At 41.2% G+C, this 18,901-nt stretch overlaps 1 protein-coding gene across 3 annotated transcripts in view; it reads right to left on the bottom strand.

The window, feature by feature from the left end:
- Positions 1-11: 11 nt before the first annotated feature.
- The window catches only part of march8 (membrane-associated ring finger (C3HC4) 8), a 73,653-nt gene continuing 54,763 nt past the window's right edge, over positions 12-18,901 (bottom strand). For all 3 annotated transcript variants that reach the window (XM_038736972.1, XM_038736971.1, XM_038736973.1), the window contains 4 exons: positions 14,608-14,687; positions 7,571-7,751; positions 6,491-6,626; positions 12-3,688 (listed from right to left, as the gene is read on the bottom strand). In XM_038736972.1, the coding sequence (XP_038592900.1) occupies positions 3,384-3,688; positions 6,491-6,626; positions 7,571-7,751; positions 14,608-14,687 (702 nt within the window). In that variant the 3' untranslated portion in view covers positions 12-3,383. The remainder of the gene's footprint in view (positions 3,689-6,490; positions 6,627-7,570; positions 7,752-14,607; positions 14,688-18,901) is intronic.

Here is an 18,901-nt window from a genome sequence, read left to right as displayed (position 1 = left end):
GACACAAAGCGTTAAAAGTAACTTAATTTTTATTTGGTTGTTCTTTTTAATTCTACATACTTTTGTTCAATAATGGGTAATTAAACTGAAAACACATCAATATTTCTTTTAAAAACAAACAAAGTACTTTTACCAAATTCTTTACAGTTACTATTTCAAAGTAAATTCACAGACACACTTGTGGAATGATATCATAAGACAGGGAAACAGTCATATATGTTCAAGTCCAGTCAGTAGTAAACGAATGTAGCTTTATGCAAGTTACACTATTCCCAGACAAGATAAAATGTAAGCGACAGGGTAAAGACAGATAGAAAAATTTTGACTTAAACCTAAAATACTGGGACAGAGAGGCAGAGAAAGTACTTTTCCCTCTCAATCGATGTCCTGCTCAATAGAATTACACAATAGAGAAATAAGATCATGGTGATAAACACCAAGAAAGTAAAAGAAAAAGCTGCTCTCAGAGAGAATTATGCCTGCTTGTAAAAGAGTCCTAAAGTGGTCTCAATCTTCATCTAGACTACATCATCTCTTTCTCAGACTTCATGAAAGGAGCCAGCTCCTATGAGTAGAGAGTTAAAAAAAAAAAAAGTCTATAATCTCCAGTCCATCTTTAAATTTTACTATACGTCTGAATGTTCCATGTTGTTTTTATGTGGAACACATGAAATGTTTGAATTTGATGCTGTGAATAAATGTCTGTATTCTGCATATTTAAAACAAAATTCATCAAGCAATTTAAAAAGCCAGAAGGAAGAGCAGATATTCACATTAAGGTCGAGCAACCAAGTCTTTTTTTTTTTTTTTACAAGTTTAATATCTAAATGACAAACTTAAACGCAAAACAAAAAGCCTGGGGGGAAAAAAAGTGTAAGTTGCATAAAATTACTTATGAAAGGGGATTTTTAAATGAACAAGTTGTACTCTGTTTTCTTTTAAAAATAAATACAACACAAAATGAAGAAATAATGATTTTATACCCAGAGGAAACCCTGGACATTAAACACCATTACATAACTATATAATAGAATAACAACAAAAAGGGTAATTGCACTTTTTATCTGTCTAATTGCACTGAGCCTCGTGGGTATTGAAGTTTCAGAGAAGCTTCTCATTACTAGGTCTTAATCCAACTTGACACACAACAGCTCCCTCGGCTCATATTATGTATTAAAATTATGTTAGACTCCAGATCTCAAGTCACCATGGGGCGTATACACACATACAGTATGCACTGTTGCAAAAAACAAAGCGCAGATTTCATTTATTGCTGCTGCTGAGCAGTCATGGTCAGATGTGGTTGGACCATCGGTGTTCACAGACAGTATATCAAAGACTAGTTTTTAAAAATGTGTGTGTTGCTGGAATGGCTGTGAGGCTCAACATGAGCCTGGCATTGCTGTGCTCCCACATACACAAAAGCCCAAAACACATTGCTCTGAGAAATCAACTGCTGCCTACCGCAGACTGCAACTACAGCTTCACAACAGCAGGTGGCGCACTAGTCAGCTTGTCAATGAGGGATATTGATACGGATGCTGTAAATCTGTCACAGGCAGCAAATGTATGGAAGCATTATTTGCTTTTATTGTAAAATAAATTATCTGTTTGTTGATGCATGAGAGTGACCTACAATAAATGACTGAAATAATGCAGTTACAGTATTTATGCTGTGCTTCTTCAGGTGTTGGAAAAACTTGTCTGATTTGAGCCACATAAGGCACAAATGAGAGGCAAAGCACTAGCTGTCTTTGTGCTTGAATGCTAAAATAGACATCCTCCACCACGTGATATGAGTCTGGCAAGAAGAAACAAGACATGTACCGGTGATGATCCTATCCAAAATGAATTTTTACAAGGGGACAGTAAAAGTAATTAGTATACGTCGCGTCCAAACAGATCTCACATCTTATACACTGTGCTGAAGTGTGTCAGCATAACTGAAGAGATTGATTGTAAATGTGCAGACATGAGGGCAAAAATGAGCCTGAAGCGTTTTTTAAGCAGTTAAATTTATATACACACAGTTACAGTCTGCCTGGTTTTTAATCAAAACTATCAATTTGGGGTCAATCAATTACCACCTGCACAATGGGAGCGATGGGAGGAAAGACTGAAAATAGGCAGCTGTAGATTTCTCAAGGGCGTATCCCGTGACTAAGCAAACAAATCAACATATTAAAAACTGCACAAGGAATATCACACTGTCATTCGCAGGATAAAAAAAACACGAGCAACACCGTTTATGTCCAAAGGCTCTCATTTATGATCATGGAAATGATCTCCTGTGACAGTAAAAATGTTTGTTTTTTTTAAATTTTATTTTTATAATCTTTTTTTAAAAAAAAGTTTACATTCTCAAAGCCTTCAGTAATTTCACGTTGGGGTAAAGAAGTCATGTGGCTGGATTTCCCCATCTGCATTAGAGCTATGAGCCTGACATCATTCTCAAACCTTGCCTTTTTCCTGTTCTGACTATAACACTCAAATGTTTCTTCAGCATGATTCCACTTTTTAACCCCAATTCCTTTTTTGTCATAAATGGGAGGATTAATACATGTGTATGAGGAAATGCAATGTCAAATAAAACAGGAAACAAACATTTCCAATTTTGAGCGTGCTCTCCCCCATGTACAAGACTATACGACTTAATTCATATTAAAGACAAAAAAAGGAGCAAAGAGGAAGGGAGGGGGATTTGTTTTGGGAACTAAAAAACAAAAGTGCTTCGATGCTTGTCCAGATCAAGGCCTGATCGGATTCAGACCAGCAACACAGATGGCAGTAGCTGGAATGTTCCAGAGATCCGATGTGCGGCGCTACATACTGATCCACGGCAGGTTAGCCCAAGACTCACAGGAGGTAAAAACGAACAAATCTAACAAACTCACAAGTAAACAAACCACACATCAGAGACGTGTAGACCTCCGGAGCGTTTGGGAGTCCTTTCGTCTCAGTCTTGCTCTCCCAGAGGTGTACATAAAAGGGTGTGTGTGTGTGTGTGTGTGTGTGTGTGTGTGTGTGTGTGTGTGTGTGTGTGTGTGTGTGTGTGTGTGTGTGTGTGTGTGTGTGTGTGTGTATATAGATAGTGGTATGCTCCAGGCCTCTTCACAAATTTACACAAGTCAGTAAATTCTGTCTGGTCCTGGGAAAAGAAAGAGGCGAGTGTGTGGATTGAGGGAGGAATAAGGTATGATAGGAGGAATGTGGATAGAAGAAGACACAAGGTCTTGGTCCGTCTGTCTCTGTGGATGGAGTTTCAGGAATATTAGAAGACCAGGAGGAGGACGGTGGGTCGGTCGGGCATCAGGCACAGAGCATTTCCACAACTGCTGCCTGTTTGTGTGTGTATAAGTAGGACAACCAATGGCATGGAGTGGTCAGACATGGAGCACTTCCAAACTGTAGTCCTCTGTCTCTGTGTACTGGGAGGAGTTTGTGTCCGACTGGGTTGGGGCCAGAGCCTCCTTGTTATCGAGACTTGGCTCCAATAGAGGCGGCTTCTCCAGCGCCAGCTTTTTACACGTATCTGGCCGGTTCTGGACGTATATGACCCGGTTGTAAGCCTTGAGTCTCCTCCATAGATGAATGTAGACTTTGCACTGGACATACATAAACACCAGTCCACCCGTGAAGCCGATGGCCACCACCACCAGCTTGGTCCAGAAAGGCCATTCAAGGATCCCTGAGGAACAGAGGACAAACAGAGAAACATGTCAAACACAGACCAGACTGAAATGTGGGGGTTTTTTCAACAGTGTGATAAAGTTTCTTGTCATATAATTCATTCAGAAAATTAGAACAAAAAAAATGTAATTGTCACATTTCTTCATTGATTTTCTAGAAAATGCGTTACCTCACATATCAATAATATATCAATAATGTGATATACAATGACAGCGATAGGGGATTTTATGCCCATCTATGTCTCTTTCCCCTCTTTTCCTGTTATCTCTCCAATGTCGATTAATCCATAAAATGCCCCCCAAAATAATTAAATATAACAAAGAAAAAATAACGGCTTTAAAAGTGGGAACAACACCACTAACAAAACTAAAACACAACAGCAGGCTTTTCAAAGGGATCATTTTGTAGGGAATTTGCTAAACCATGTGAAAACATTTCTATACCCCCCTGAAGCTGCAGCATTTTGAGAATTGCAAAAACCCTGAAACATAAAGCTCTAAGCAAGAGGTGAAAATATTGCAATTTTGGGGAAGTGTAAATATTTGTAATACACTGCAGCATCTTCAAAAACCAAAAATGCCTTTCTTCTCTGAAAATACACAGCTGACCTGCAACCCATCAGTCTTTTCTTTCCATGTTGGCTTTTATGTTTCAGGTGGAGTAACTAAATTCTACCCTTGATGAATAAGTATATCCAATGAAATCCAAAAACCCCTCATATAATGAGAGGAATCCCAATTCAAACAAGGCAAACATAATCAGTATGGTATTAACTATGCTTATGCAAGACAGCGATATCAGGTGCTCTATATCTAATGCTATGAGAAGAGATTAATGTGTTGTTAGTTGTGTGAGAATATGTCAGTGAGGTTTGTTTTAATCAAAATCCTCAGCCACAAAGTGTAACACAGAAAATAATTCACAGCGTGTTCCTCGACTCTGCATTCACTAGGCTGGAACATTCAGTGAGGTGCTCTGAATGTAACCGGCCTTTAAGGGTGAAGAAGCATCATTTTTATCCTGAAATCAAGGCAGAAGGAAAGGGAAGGAAAGTGCACTTGGACAAGAACTGGATACAGGTGGCAGAAAGGCTGACAGGGGCGAAGACACAGTTTGAAAGACAAAAGGTCAAAGTTGAAATGTTTACCTGGGATTCTTCCGGCTGCATGAGTAAAGAAAATGTAAGTATCATGTGTTACCAAAGACACACAAACAGATTGATAGAAAAGGCAAAGCGCAGAATAAGTAAAGTAAATATTACATTTGCACACTTTAGGACACAATTTGTCATGCAATCACAAACATTAAATCTGCTTCACAAACCAAACAAGACAATCAAATACATTTGAAGGTGTATTAGATGCAATTCTGCTGTAATCTCTGTAAGCAAATTGAGAGAAAATCATAACGGTGGTTCTGTGTGAGTTGGCAGAGGACAAACAGCACTGGGGAGGAACCATTTGGCATCACTGTGTTGATTGAACCTGACAGCATTCATGGACTCTAACAAGTATGAATCATCAGGTTGGGCTTAACAGGCACAGCTTGCTCCTCCATCTGTACACCGTCTCAGAAGCACCAAATTTGCCAGAGAAGAATGAGTGGCAGCATAGGTGGTGCCAGCAGATGATACAACAGTTCATCATTAAAAGCAGCCTTCTCCATTTTCAGCTCCGATAGTGAGAGCACAGCGCTTTGAGGATGGCAGTGGCAAACTGTCCATAGCCAAGCACTGCCGACCACTTTGGTCAAGATGGATGTAAGTAGCAGCCCAGGCACTAGGGGCTGCTAAAAATGCTTTTAAATTCTTAGTCATGTTTTACCAGAGGTTTTAAAAAACCATAATGCCCTTCTGTGTCGACTTGCTGGATTATTGGCTGTAGCTATCTGTCTGTCTGCAGCTGAGTCCAGTTTGGCACATACATATAATATTGCTAAAAATTGGTGAAAGAAAATCAGAAAGCTCAACCTGGGACAAAACAGTCATCTTCTTTAGCAAGAAGTGTCCACATATTCCTTAAAGGAATACTTATAGATGAGGAGATTGAAACCACTCTCATATCTGTAAGCTAAATATGAAGCTACAGCCAGCAGCCAGTTAGCTTAGCTTAGCACAAAGACAGGAAACAAGAGGAAGCAACTAACTCCGTCTAAAACATACATGCTAATTAACAAAAGCACACAAAAAGAACAATCACTCAAACGTACACACACTTATCCTTGTGAGTGCCTTTTGTTGACTAACCATGAATTGACCTTCAGCTTAGTCATTTTGATTTACGCCACGCACACAAAACCTGACCTGAACACCTTGAATTAGTAAGAATGAACCTCGTTTGCAATAATAACCTCACTCTGAATGTCTCAATCTCAAACAGGATCTTAAGAGTGATATATGTAAATATCTATTTTTAAAATCTCCTTTTCTTTTATCTCTTCTCTTTTATGGACTACAGGTCTGAACTTAATGTCCAAAAAACAGACCAGACCAATCATCTCTAAAGAATCGCAGCATACTCTCTACACATTTGTTTGGTCTTAGTTGTGACTTTGATGCCCACTGAGCTTGTAAGAGTGAATTATGTTCACAATTATTCCAGTCTTATAGAACATTTCACACTATTCACACCCAATACTCACATCACTGAATCAACACTACACTTATGCAGATTTGATATAATACTGTATGTGAATTACTGAATGACGGAGGCGGTGGAAGATTGCACGACACTACATTTAACAGAGACGACGATGTTATACTAATGCTTTTCTGTGTGTGTGTGTCTGAGTCTGTGCTGACCTTGTTTGATTTCGTCCGCTGTTCTGTCGATGAGAACGTAGAGCGACCACACCACGCAGGTGATGGCGATGACATGGAAGGTGACCGAACACATAATCTTCCTCCTCTCGCTCGCCGTCATCTGGAGCTTCTCCCACTGCGGCAGAGAGCACGAGGGTACAAAGAAAGGACATTTGAGGAGGTCAAAATGAGGCATCAACAATCCATACGCACACATAGATGCATGCATACTTTGAAAAACATACTTGAAATACTTAAAATGTTTGCACTTTTGGCCAAGATCAAACGCTCCATAACACACACTCGGCAGGGTGAGTAAGATGAAGAAAAGTGGCATACAACACACAGAGACCAGGCATCTTGCCTGTCACTGCCTTCACAACAAATCATCAGGAAATGAGCCCAGAGATACAAAGAAAACACACAATACAATGCTAGCACCAGCAGATCGGTTTTGCAAATAAGCTGTATAGGCTCCTCTCAACATGCAAATGCACTACTCATGTATTCAGATGATGAAATGGCATAATTGCAAGGTCATTTTGAGAAGAAGCAGGTGTTGCAGATGAAACCAAACATCCTTTGATAAACACTTCATACCAAGACCGACATCCCCATCTCATCTGGAATTTCTTTGCAAGCTCACACACGAACAACTTCAATGTTCACCAGCGGGATTCAGAAGCTATTACCATCGGTGCATTTGTTTAAGGCCTTTTGTGCAGCTAATGAAGGGTGGAGGAATTTTAATTAGAGTGTCCTGCTATCTCCAGGCCACAGTGATTGATAAGAGACTTTAATGGAAGTGTACTGCCTCTAAACCATTTGAAATGAATCACCCAAAAAGTTCCGCTTATGAAAACGGCTTCAAAGCTTAGTGTCATGCTTCTATTATCTGCGTGACAGATTGGAGACAGCTTTTGGCATTCTCAGCTTCACAACGAAGGAGTGACGTGAGCTTACGTCACTCCTTCGTTCACGACGGCCTGAATTTATCCACTTTATTACTAAACATGAGCATTATTGACTTTATGTTCCACTTCAGATTAATATGTACTCTACGTACAAACTGTGTCTCACCTTGCGCAGCGGTTTGAGCTTGGTCTCCATGATGAACTCATATTTACAGAGCTCACAGCAGCGAGTGTCAGAGCTCTTGATCCACTGCTGTAGACAGGACTGGTGGACGAAGCGCAGGCTCCCCGTACAGTGGCATGGTGTGATCAGAGGGCTCTCGTCATCCCCTTCACAGTGACAAATCCTACGGGAGCCAAAGAATACAAGTCAACACTAAGCTAGAGGCAAGACAGCTGTAACAAGAGGAAGACATGGTGGAGGAAAGATCAAACAGAGAAAAGTTGGCAGGAAAAGCTGACAGATCCCCAAACTCAAAACTTGTAGCATTCTCTAGTGGCATGTATAATAAGAAAATGCATTTTCATGCTCATTTATTCCACGCTAGCCACAGACATAGGAAAGCACGGCAGGTATAATTTCACATTTATAATAGCATGTTTAGACTCTGAACACAGAGGACAATACATGTCCCACATGACTAAACTCAATCAAGACAAACTAATTTGATTCAAAGCACTTCATTTCGGAAAAAATTATCTTCTATATTTTGCAACGTCGCAGCACAAAATTTCTATCTCTAAAATCTAATCTCACAAGTAGCAATCTTAGTCACAGTGTTGGAGGATCTGATTCAAATTGCCTGTAATGATAACTATGCCCCCCCCACTACAGCCTTTCCACATGAACTCAAGTACACCTTCATCAGCACCAGACATCATGTTCTAAACGTGCTCTTAAGAATAGATTATAAACTGGATCTTGGATCTGGATATTGTTAAAATATTTTTTCATACAATTCAACGGTCAGTGTTTAGGTTGCTTTGGTCAAGTTTGCATTTGTACTACAACCATACTACCACCAATACCAATAATAAAAAAGTATTTCAACTGTTTATCCATTACTTTTAGCGATTTATCGCTCACTTGCTAATGTAGTTTTCACGGACTCATTTACAACACGTAATGTTCAGGTGTTACAGCTGACTCAGTGTGTGTGTGTGTGTGTGTGTGTGTGTGTGTGTGTGTGTAAATATTTTTATTTTTTTTTAATTAGTAGTAGTAATAATTACTTTAGCTTCTTTTTCAGTCTTTTCACATACCTCCTGACAAATGAGAATAGACCAGTGTTGGGAATCACTGCAATACACCACCACAAACCACAAATAACCTTAATTGCATTTTTAAAGCCAAGGCACTGCATGCAATTGCATTCAACTAAAAAGCTGTTGGTGCTCAGCCCCAGTAGATGCTTGGTAAAGTATTCTGGGCACAGGTACCGACAACTGGAACATTTGATTAGGTGTCTGCTACCTCTAAGGACTGCTGAACAGGCTTTTCTCAGGGAGAGGAACCAATCAGAAATTTTACATCACACTGAAGCGGTCCCCCTCTCCTCTTCAAGATCATATATCGGATACTGACTGACAGGTTGGAGACATCCACACTAAGGAGGAGTGTATTTGTCTTAAGTGAGACTGTGCCTGCGCATCTGATGACGAGGTAGATTGTGTTAGAATCCAGATTATGTTCACCCTTTCACCAGTAAGTCAGCCAGAGTCTGCAAAGGCAGAGAGTTATAGTGGTAATCGACAAAATGAAGGGGTTGGAGAAGGCTATTAGAGCAAGCTATTACCTCCAAGTCAAGCCCACGCCCTTCTTGCAGGAAGCAGCAGCTAAAGTCATTATTATCTCAAAATTCAATGTCAGGACATTAACCTTGTTGCAGCTGTTCAGACCAAGGCAGAGTCCTCAGTGAATGAACAATAAGCCCCAAAATTAGCTGCTGCTTGTTCCACTAAAACACAACTTTGATTAAAAACCAGGGTGTTTAAGTGTAGACAAAGTGCACATGATGCCCCCTGCAGAGGCTTTGAAGTTTAATGGATACAAGTTACACAAGGGAAGGAGCAAACAGTTATTTCAACCTATACCTCAAACTAATTTTTTTCCACCAATTTCTACCATCAGATGCAGAAACCAGGAAAGGCCTCTACTGTGTTTTCCCTGAGTGAGATGCAGAGAGCACTTGTATTTCTCTCTGGAGAGGAAGAAACAAGCATAGAAAGGTGTTGAAAAAGCTGAAGGAGAAGAGAGCAGGGAGCTCAAATGGGGTTGTCATTATCCCGGTTCAGGGAAGGATAAAGAACACGTGAAGACATGCATGCACACCCACACATGCCCACACCGCCCACACATGTTAGAAAGTGAATGTCTATTTGAAGGCTTCACTGATCTGGCCAAAGCGTTACAAGATTATAAGACAAAGGAAGATAAAAATAGGTAATTTCAATGGCTTCTTAAATAGAGGAGGAGGTGGGATAGAAGAGCCACAATTAACATCTACGGAAGAGTGCTATTGCTATTGGTTATGGCTGGGCTGCTTTGTTTGTGTTTGTTTGCATGGTTGACAAGATGTTGAACTGCACATTCTCATCCCACTCTGCTGTACTCCACTCGCAAAAAACAAAAAATAAAATAAGCCTGGGAACCTGGACTCTTTCCAGGCTTGATGCATGCAGAAATGGACCAATTTGACAAATTATTCTAATGTTGATATGGAATTTTTTTTAAACAAGGGAGGGGATAACCATAGAAAAATCTCTACACCTCCCCATGGAACCACAGTCAATAAACATCATAAGTGTCTTTAGGGTGAAAAATTTGGGTTTCATGGAGGCCTCACCTGCTAGGAACAGCCAAGACTGTATATAAACTGCTGCAAAAGCCACTTTAAAGACAGAAATCTCACTAATAGAGCACAAAGGATTCAGCTTCATCCTTCCAAGTAACGTGTACATCTGTACATTTGACAGAATCCCAAACCCCTCTCGCAAATTTACAGCAAAATTTACTGCATCTGTGTCAGCAGCAGCACATTCCAAGCACTGTTAATCATGGGAAGTTAAAATTTAATTTGCATCGCTTGAGCAGCCAAAACACACCCAGTTAACTGTAATTTTAAGATGGCAGAGGCGCCGTTAGAGTATGTGAACATGAAAATGTGAGATGAAAAACAGAGTCGGGAAATCACAAGCACCACAAGCTGAGAGGGAAACAAGCTCTGCAACATTACAGCCTTGGCGAGGCATTCACTTTCTTCCTGTTGTCACTTGTCTGTTTCCTCAATGTGTTGATTTAAGATCACCTCCCTCCAGCTATTCCTTGCTCTGCCCTCGTCCTGAAATGTTTATGTTTTTATTTTCAAATAAATTTTTCAACACCAATCTGTTGTTTTTGCGTTTCTGCTAAACAGATTTTCATAAGGGCTGTATGGGGCAGAGTGTGACATCTGGGGCGTTTTGTTCTCTCCTTTTCTCAGCCTGTTCAGTTTGGTCTTAACAGTTTAAGCGCTACATTCTGCCAGAGACACACTGATCAGAAACACACAATTCAATTGGTGGAAGCACCACTGGAAGCCATCTCCTTTTTTCCTCCTTTCCGCTCTCTGTAAGTCTTTGGGGTTACTCGCCTCTCTTCGTGCGTTCACACTTGCCTTAAAAGAGAATATTAAAATTTGCTCAGAAGAATCTCAGGTTAAGGAATTACACAAACTGTAGTTGGTTTTCACTGCAATGTTTTTGTCCCAGTTTTGTTTGTAACTGGTGCTCTAATAGCACATGCACAAGGACCACATAAGGCAGTGATGCGCAGAGCGTCCAAGAGGCAAAGTAAGAACTGGAGAAGGTGAAAAGGCCGTCAAAAAGTAAAGAAACATAAGCCTGACTGTAATAATTGTCATTTGCTTCAAAGGTTGGCCATGTCTATGAAATGAAGTACGGGTTAAATGACATCCCGTTTTACGCTGTTCTGCTTATCGACAGTACACTATACTTTTATAGCGCCTTTCTAGTCAAAGCGCTTTACACTACATGTCACATTAACCCCACATTCATACACTGATGGCAGAGGTTACTGTGCAAGAAACTAATCATTCACACACATTCATAAAAGCAATTTTGAGTTCAGTATCTTGCCCAAAGACATGCAGACTGGAGGAGTCAGGGATCAAACCACCGACCTTCTAATTAGTGGACGACCCGCTCTATCTCCTCAGCCACAGCCGCCCCAGCGTGTCATGCAACGTAGCAATGCACAACCAAAAGTCATGTAAGAAGACAGATACTAGCCAATGTACATAAATATGTAAGCAATGCACGGTTCTAAAAATAATCAGAGAGATCACTTTGGGAAATGTTTGAGGAAATGCATTCTGTATGTTTGTTAGGATACACACAATGTGTTTTGGTAAAAACAAACAATGAACATTAAAATGTGTTTGTACCTTTAAGTTTCTTTCAAAAAAGGTGATATTGCCGATAAAGAAAGAAACCAACTCACCTCATTTAAGACTTCCAACCATTACTTTCTGAAATATTGTCAATAAAAGAGCTGGCTAATAATTTATGTGCTATTTGTCTGTGAAAAACAACCACCAATCCACACACACACACACACACACACACACACACACACCAGCCTCTGCTCTGAGGTCATGCTTCAAGCCACCTGACAGAAAGCTGGCACAATGTGTTTGTTTGTGTGTGAGTGTACGTGGTCACAGACTACGCAGGCTATTTGGAGCCAATAATCTGCTTCCTGATCTCTGGCCTTCACCTTGCCAATTCTAAGCTCATGTTTCTCCATCAACCCACAGCTGACGTATAAGACATATAATCTCGAACGGAGTACATGCACAGACCACAACTCAGAGGGAACAACAAAAACAAGACAGACATATATAATTGACATTCATTTGTGCTTAAGACTTCTCACTCATTAACCCAGTGAACTGCTGCCAGACGGAGTATTGACAGATAATGTAACCCAGAAGGACACAATGTGATCGACATAGTAAGATCTACCGCTAGCAAGCCTCATCTATGGGGGCCATGCACCCATGACCTGATCTGTAATCAAATATTACTCACAATCGGTCCTTCCTAACATAGCCTGGCTCTGCCAATCAGAATGCGGACAGACTGCCGTGTGAAAAAGACTGATGACAGCCCTGTTGACCCAATCAGACAGACTCCACTGGTTCAGCATCATTACTCTCTCCACAACTGCTTCTGTTCCACTATTTCTCAGACGGACACACTCCATTCCTTAATACTATTACATTTTCTACCCTAACCTCTGCCCCTCCATCTTTTCCTTAATATTGCCAATGCCTCCTATTCCTACCTTTACTGCAAAGCATAAAGCATATGGGCTAAATCAATCACACATTTTCACAGCCCATATAAGACACTTTAATGCCTCATCGATCTTGTAACAATGAGAAATTATTTTAAAAACACAGCTTGACAGGACAATGAAAAACATGGCAGAGCACTGAGATAAAACTGGAGTGAAATGAAATGGTATGAAATGAAATTAAGTGACATTTCTGTTCTAGACCGACATGAGTGGTTGAATCAGGACAGCTGAGGAGCAGGCCTTCTTCAGATTAACAGCTCCACTCCGAACAGGGTGCTGCTGTGGTATAGGATGTTTGCTGGGCAGTTACTACAGGATGAGAAGCTCTCCACTACTCCATGGGGCTCTGGGGTTTACTGCCACTGTAACGGCACAGGGGTGGTCTGGGCTCTACCAAGTCACAGGAAGGGTGGGTGTGGATTACACCATCCAGACAGTCACCCACCTGCAGCAGTCCTCAGATAGTGAATAGGGTGACAGTGGCCCAGTTTTCTCTGACAAAGGGGACGGGCAGCAGTCCAAGTCGTTGTCCTCATCCATATAGCACAGTGGGGCTAGAAAAGCACCTGGCCCAGCCACGGTGACCGTTTCTGGGGTTGCCAGCTGGCCCGTGCCCTTTGGAGCTGGACTGAGCAGGTCTTCCTCAAACACGTCGTCATCTCCCAATAGATCCTCGGGGGGAAATCCTGACTCACTGCCTTCCAGCAGGGCGCTAGAGGACTTGGTGATGTGGAGGTGAGAGGTGTAGCTGCCCAGCTCAGAGCACTGCAGGCTGGCTGAGGTAGAGGATCGAGAGAAGGGGAGGAGGAGACGGAGGAAGTTGGCGCTTGGAGAGTGATGAGGGTGGAGGTGGGTGTTGGAAAGAGGAGAAGGAGGGGCGATAATGGCGTTGGATGGGAGACAATTGGCGGGAGGGATGCCCAACATGTATTTGTAGTTGTTGGTGAAGGAGGGGACGAGGTGGGGGTGGGTGCGTGTTGAGTAGGCCAGATTTGGGTTCTGGTGTGCAGGTGCTGCCGTCAGCTTGCCATTGAGTGTGTGCGCCCTTCGATCCGAGCTGGGCGGTTGAACAGGCTCGGGCTTCAGCTCCAGCTCTCCCTCAGAGCAGGTGCGATCTATAAAGTGCAGACCACGACAAAGACTGTCTACACGCTGGCCCATGTCATTCAGAGACGCAGAAAACCGGAGCTTGCCGTTGGCGCGGATGTTGACAGAGGAGGGGCGGAGCAGGGAGAGCCAGTCTCGCTGTTTGGCATGTTTGGAGGCTGGTAAGGCGTCTGCGCAGAGGGTGGTCACTGAAATACCTCCTGAACCTAGACAGGTTTTACCATTAGAATTCAACAGAACCACTGCAGTCTGCTTCTGACAGTCGTGATCCTGACGGCTGCAGTGAAAGTGTTTGTGCACGTGTGTTTATGAAAGAGGAACGTGATTGACGACAGTGGTAAAGGACAGCAGGAGAAGGAACGGGAAAGGACAAAAAAAAAAAAAAAAAGAAAAAAGAAAAAGAGAAATGGAGAAGACATCATGCATTTGAAAACAAAGGAATTTGAAAATAAAGTAGATAAAAAGGTTTCGGGGGCTTTGTCTTTGCGTGAAAATACCTAGATGACATTTAAAATCTATTTTACAGCAGGATACTGGCAACCAAGACTACTTCCCACAGTGACAGTATATTGTCAAGGGTAAAGGCTGAGCCAACATCGCCCACTGATATGGTTCCTCACCAGTAATGGACTGATAAATAGATTACATTTATTGTCCTCATGGGTTCACATTACTATGGACATAAAATGACATCACTGTCAGTACAAGTGGAATGAGGCTGAAGTGGTTTGTACCTGCAGATGTCCTGGCTGGAGGGAGAAACTGACGTCCTTGAGAAACTGCATGGAGCGTTGACTGAAGTCGGGCTCCCCGCCTAAGGAACAAAACACATGCACAAAAATGTAACTACTATAAGAAATAACTATTGTATTATTCAGCAAACAGATTCAAATCATATTTCCTGTGTTGACAGAACAGGGGTCCTGTGTGGTGAGAATTTTCAGGCTATCACGCCTGAATCTGATCTTCACAGAGAGAGTGAGAGCCCACTGAAGCACAGGATGATAAAAAGGAAAAACACAATACTGGCAGTTAATCTATCTGATTAAAGGAGTGCCTGGCAAAATCTGTCTCACTGCGTCACAGATCAGGCACCAGGCTGCCATGGAGCGAAGCGCAGAGACAGACTGTGAGACAGAGGGAGAGTTATGAAGAATGAGGCACTCAGAAAGGCAAAGCTGGAGGACGTGAGGCTGTGGACTTGTTCAGCCTCCACAGAGAATGTTCAAACAGATGCCCCTGCAGGTACAAGGCCTTTATAATAAAAACACCTTCAGAATTATCTATTGTAGCTTTCACCAATATTTATTTTACACAAACGGCATGGTGAGGATTTTGTAAAACGGTCTTTGATATTAAGAGGAAACTCCTAGTTTATTACTGTATGGGTTTATTTACAAAGTTTTGGTGCTTATGATCACATTTTACTGCTGAGATCTGGGAACACAACAACATCCCTACAACAAAGTCTGATGGGGCAAGAAACACGAGCAGTCAGATGATCATACAAGACAACAGTGTAGCCAGATTTATAAACTACTTTATAAGAATTCACTGAAAGTCGTAAATGTCGGTAAAGGCTGCGATCACGTAATGTTGGCAGAAAGTCCCCACATTATTCCAAGATGGTTCTAGCCTTGTCCTCACATAACTTATACTTAATAAGCTAAATTTGTTACTTTTGCGGGCGGCGCGGCGGTGCAGTGGTTAGTACTGTTGCCTCACAGCAAGAAGGTCATGGGTTCATGCATGTTCTCCCCGTGTCCACGTGGGTTCTCTCCGGATGCTCCGGCTTCCTCCCACCGTCCAAAGACATGCAGGCTAGGTGAATTGGTGTCTCCAAAATTGTCCTTAGGTGTGAATGTTAGTGTGAGTGGTTGTTTGTCTATGTGTGGCCCTGCGATGGACTGGCGACCTGTCCAGGGTATAGCCCGCCTTTCGCCCAATGGGATTGGCTCCAGCCCCCCACGACCCTGTACGCAGGATAAGCAGTTGACGATGGATGGATGTTACTTTTGCAGTGTTACATTTTTGAAGCACTTCATTAACAAGTGAAAAAGGGTTTAATGTAGTCCTGGGTAGTTTAAGAACCGAGGAACGCATTAAAAGGTTAATCCAGACTATTTCTTGGCAGTCCCAGTGCTTTTCCAGAGTGATAGTTTACAGATTGGGCAGGAGTGACGATAAAGAACGGGATCAAATGATGTTTGGATTGCAAACGTAAAGAAACAGGGGGCCAGGTAATTTCAATACGAAACTAATTACCTATTGATTTCATTTCTAACTAGGGGGAAATTTATAGCTCAGGCCTTGGCACAAATCAATAGAAAATTCAATGTCCAGCTATGCCCTTCAGTCTGTTTTTCTGTCTGTACATGAGCAGCACAGCTTCTTTTTAACTACCTTTTTTCACTTGCACAAACATGCCGTCCTTCTTATTTCTATTGTCATTCTTTAATAGTTCTTTCAAGGTTGCAGGTTCACCACGTAGTTTAATTTCTCTTTAATATCTAATCTTATGTTATTTTAATAGTTCATATTCAAGTCTGCTGTTTGAAGTTCCTGCAGGAGTCTGGACTATAAATGTAAAATAAACAGAAGTTGGTAAGAAACAGAAAGATCAGATTAAAGCAATAAAACATTATTTTGCAACTAGCACTGTATCTCCACTTCAGCAGTGACTAAAAACAAGAAAGTGAAGACAGACTCTTAAGCTAAAACATCGTGTGATGGAAATCTGAATATAAACAGATAAAAAAGAGGTAGATCAAGATTATACCGATGACAATTGATGGCATCTTTATTCCTTATTTTATTCTACCTGTGTAAACATAAGGTTCCAGTACCGTTTTGCCTTGGTTAATAACTCATGTTTTCATCTCGTGTGAGTTGGCCAATAGATAACCAACTCTGTCTCTGAGCAGGGTCAAACACCAGAGTGATGATTATATAGTTAGTTATATAGATAGCAATGATTAACTTCCTAACAGCCTGTATGACTCGTCAGACTTCTACTAAGAATCTCTCATGACTGCCCTCTCTTGTGATGAGGACCTTTGATGATTAAACAAAAGCTTTTGTTTCAATCAATAAACAAAACAGTGCAGACAATGATATTTCAAAACTGTGTCAGGTGGCCTTGTCTAAAGTCACTTTTTACTCTTGAAATGAAAGTGTGAAAATAATTAAATTAATTTTAATGAATCCATTCAGTTCTTGATTCACTCGGTTCTTTGGTTCTGATGTGCCAATTACATACGATCCAGCCTTACATCATATTCACTGTATGAATACCTGTTCATTTTGCTTGGTGAAACAGAGTCCCAGTTTATTATCAAAAGTACTTATTTAACCTCTCTCCATGACCACTCCCACCGTCCACACACAGACTTCATCCAAGCATAAATAATTCTATTTTGTACATTTCTTCCTTCTTTGAAGTTCTCCAACACCTCACAGCCATTACCTCGGCCTCCGTTCTTCTTTTACCATCTCCATCTGTACCTAGAGAGAGTAACTGCTCTCATTTTCTAGCCACCGGGGCCTTTTAAGGAATAACCTTTAAAATCTAACAGGAACAATAAATCACTGCCTCCCAGTGAGGAGCTTCTAACAAGCCGGACACATCTCTGAACAGGCTGTGTGTATGGACCAGATTTTGACAAGATGCCAATAGAAAAGCAACATAGAAGATAGGAATCATAATTCATTCTTGAAAACAATACAAAACAATCCCAAGGTGTCAAAATCCATTTAGCCTCATCAACATCACTTTCACATCAAACTGTAATCTGTTTTCTTTTTTACATATTTTATAGTTAAAAAAATACATACTTTACATTTTTATGTTTGAAAAAACATCCAATCCAAATTCAAGGTCCACTTACTAGATATGAATAGATACTAGATACTAGAGTTTGCTCAGTTGTGATGGGACAATAATGGAGGTAGACCATGTTATAGGGTTGACAGTTCTGGCAAAACCTAGCAAGAGGACTTTAAGACTGTACTCTTTCCAAGGTCAAAAACAAACTTTAAAAGGACTAGTTTAATATTTTAGGAAATGTTTATTGACTTTCTAGCTGCGGGTTCAATGAGAAGATCAATACCACTCAAGATTCATTGAAGTATAATCAGATTAATCTATCATACAGTTGATCACTGTAGGTGAAGCCCTACATAGCTTGTAAATCGTGTGATCAGGGTGCTTTCCATTAGTGGTTATATTATTTTTTTGACTTTCCTCCATAGGTTTCATTGTATTTGCAGACAAAGAAGCAATAATGGCATTTTTCACCCATAGCATTTTGCTATAAAACCATTCAAGCCTGGTTTCTCCAAGGACTGGAGCCAGCTTCAGCAGCAGTACCTGTAAAAATGAGCTATGCTGCCTGCAATTCAACAAAGAAAACAAACTATGATATGTTCCAAGAAATTAACAATTATTTTCTTCAAAATAGTGGTGTGCCTCTGTGCCTTTTTTCAACACCAGTGGTCTGCCAATCTGGTCCTGTACAGCTCTGGAGGACAGACTCGGGATGCGCACCACAGCAATGGAGCCCCAAACGCAGCAAAACTGCAGCAACTTGAATTTTAGAGCACCACCAGATGTTTGGCTGAGTATAAAAGGCAGCCCACTGAGCACTGGGTGGCCGCTTTGTGTCTTTATAGAGGACTGTAATAGTTTAATTACCTTCCCAAACAGCGTAGGAGGCATAGCACAGCTCCCTGGCACGGTGCTAGAGAGACAGCTAAGCCTCCTGACCTCGCCGAACGGAAACTCACCTCCTGCCAAATCACTGGGCTATCCTGAGCCCACTAAAGCTTTCAGAGCTGCTTTTATAAATTCTACACTGACCATTTATTTATTATTAAACATTTTAGGATGAACAACAACGTACAAGGTCATTAAACAAAATGGGTATAAGGGATGCAGTTCAACATCACATATACATTGATAATAGGACTGCAAAGCATTAAGAGTTGATCTACTATTTTCGGGGAAAACCAGCACACAGAGCCAGTAAA

The sequence above is a fragment of the Micropterus salmoides genome, unplaced genomic scaffold (genome assembly GCF_014851395.1).
Source record: "Micropterus salmoides isolate LMB-PRFRI ecotype aquatic unplaced genomic scaffold, ASM1485139v1 Ms_hic_scaffold_22, whole genome shotgun sequence".
NCBI lineage: Eukaryota > Metazoa > Chordata > Actinopteri > Centrarchiformes > Centrarchidae > Micropterus > Micropterus salmoides.
The sequence above is the reverse complement of the archived record's forward strand: the minus strand, read 5'-3'. Positions and strand labels throughout refer to the sequence as shown.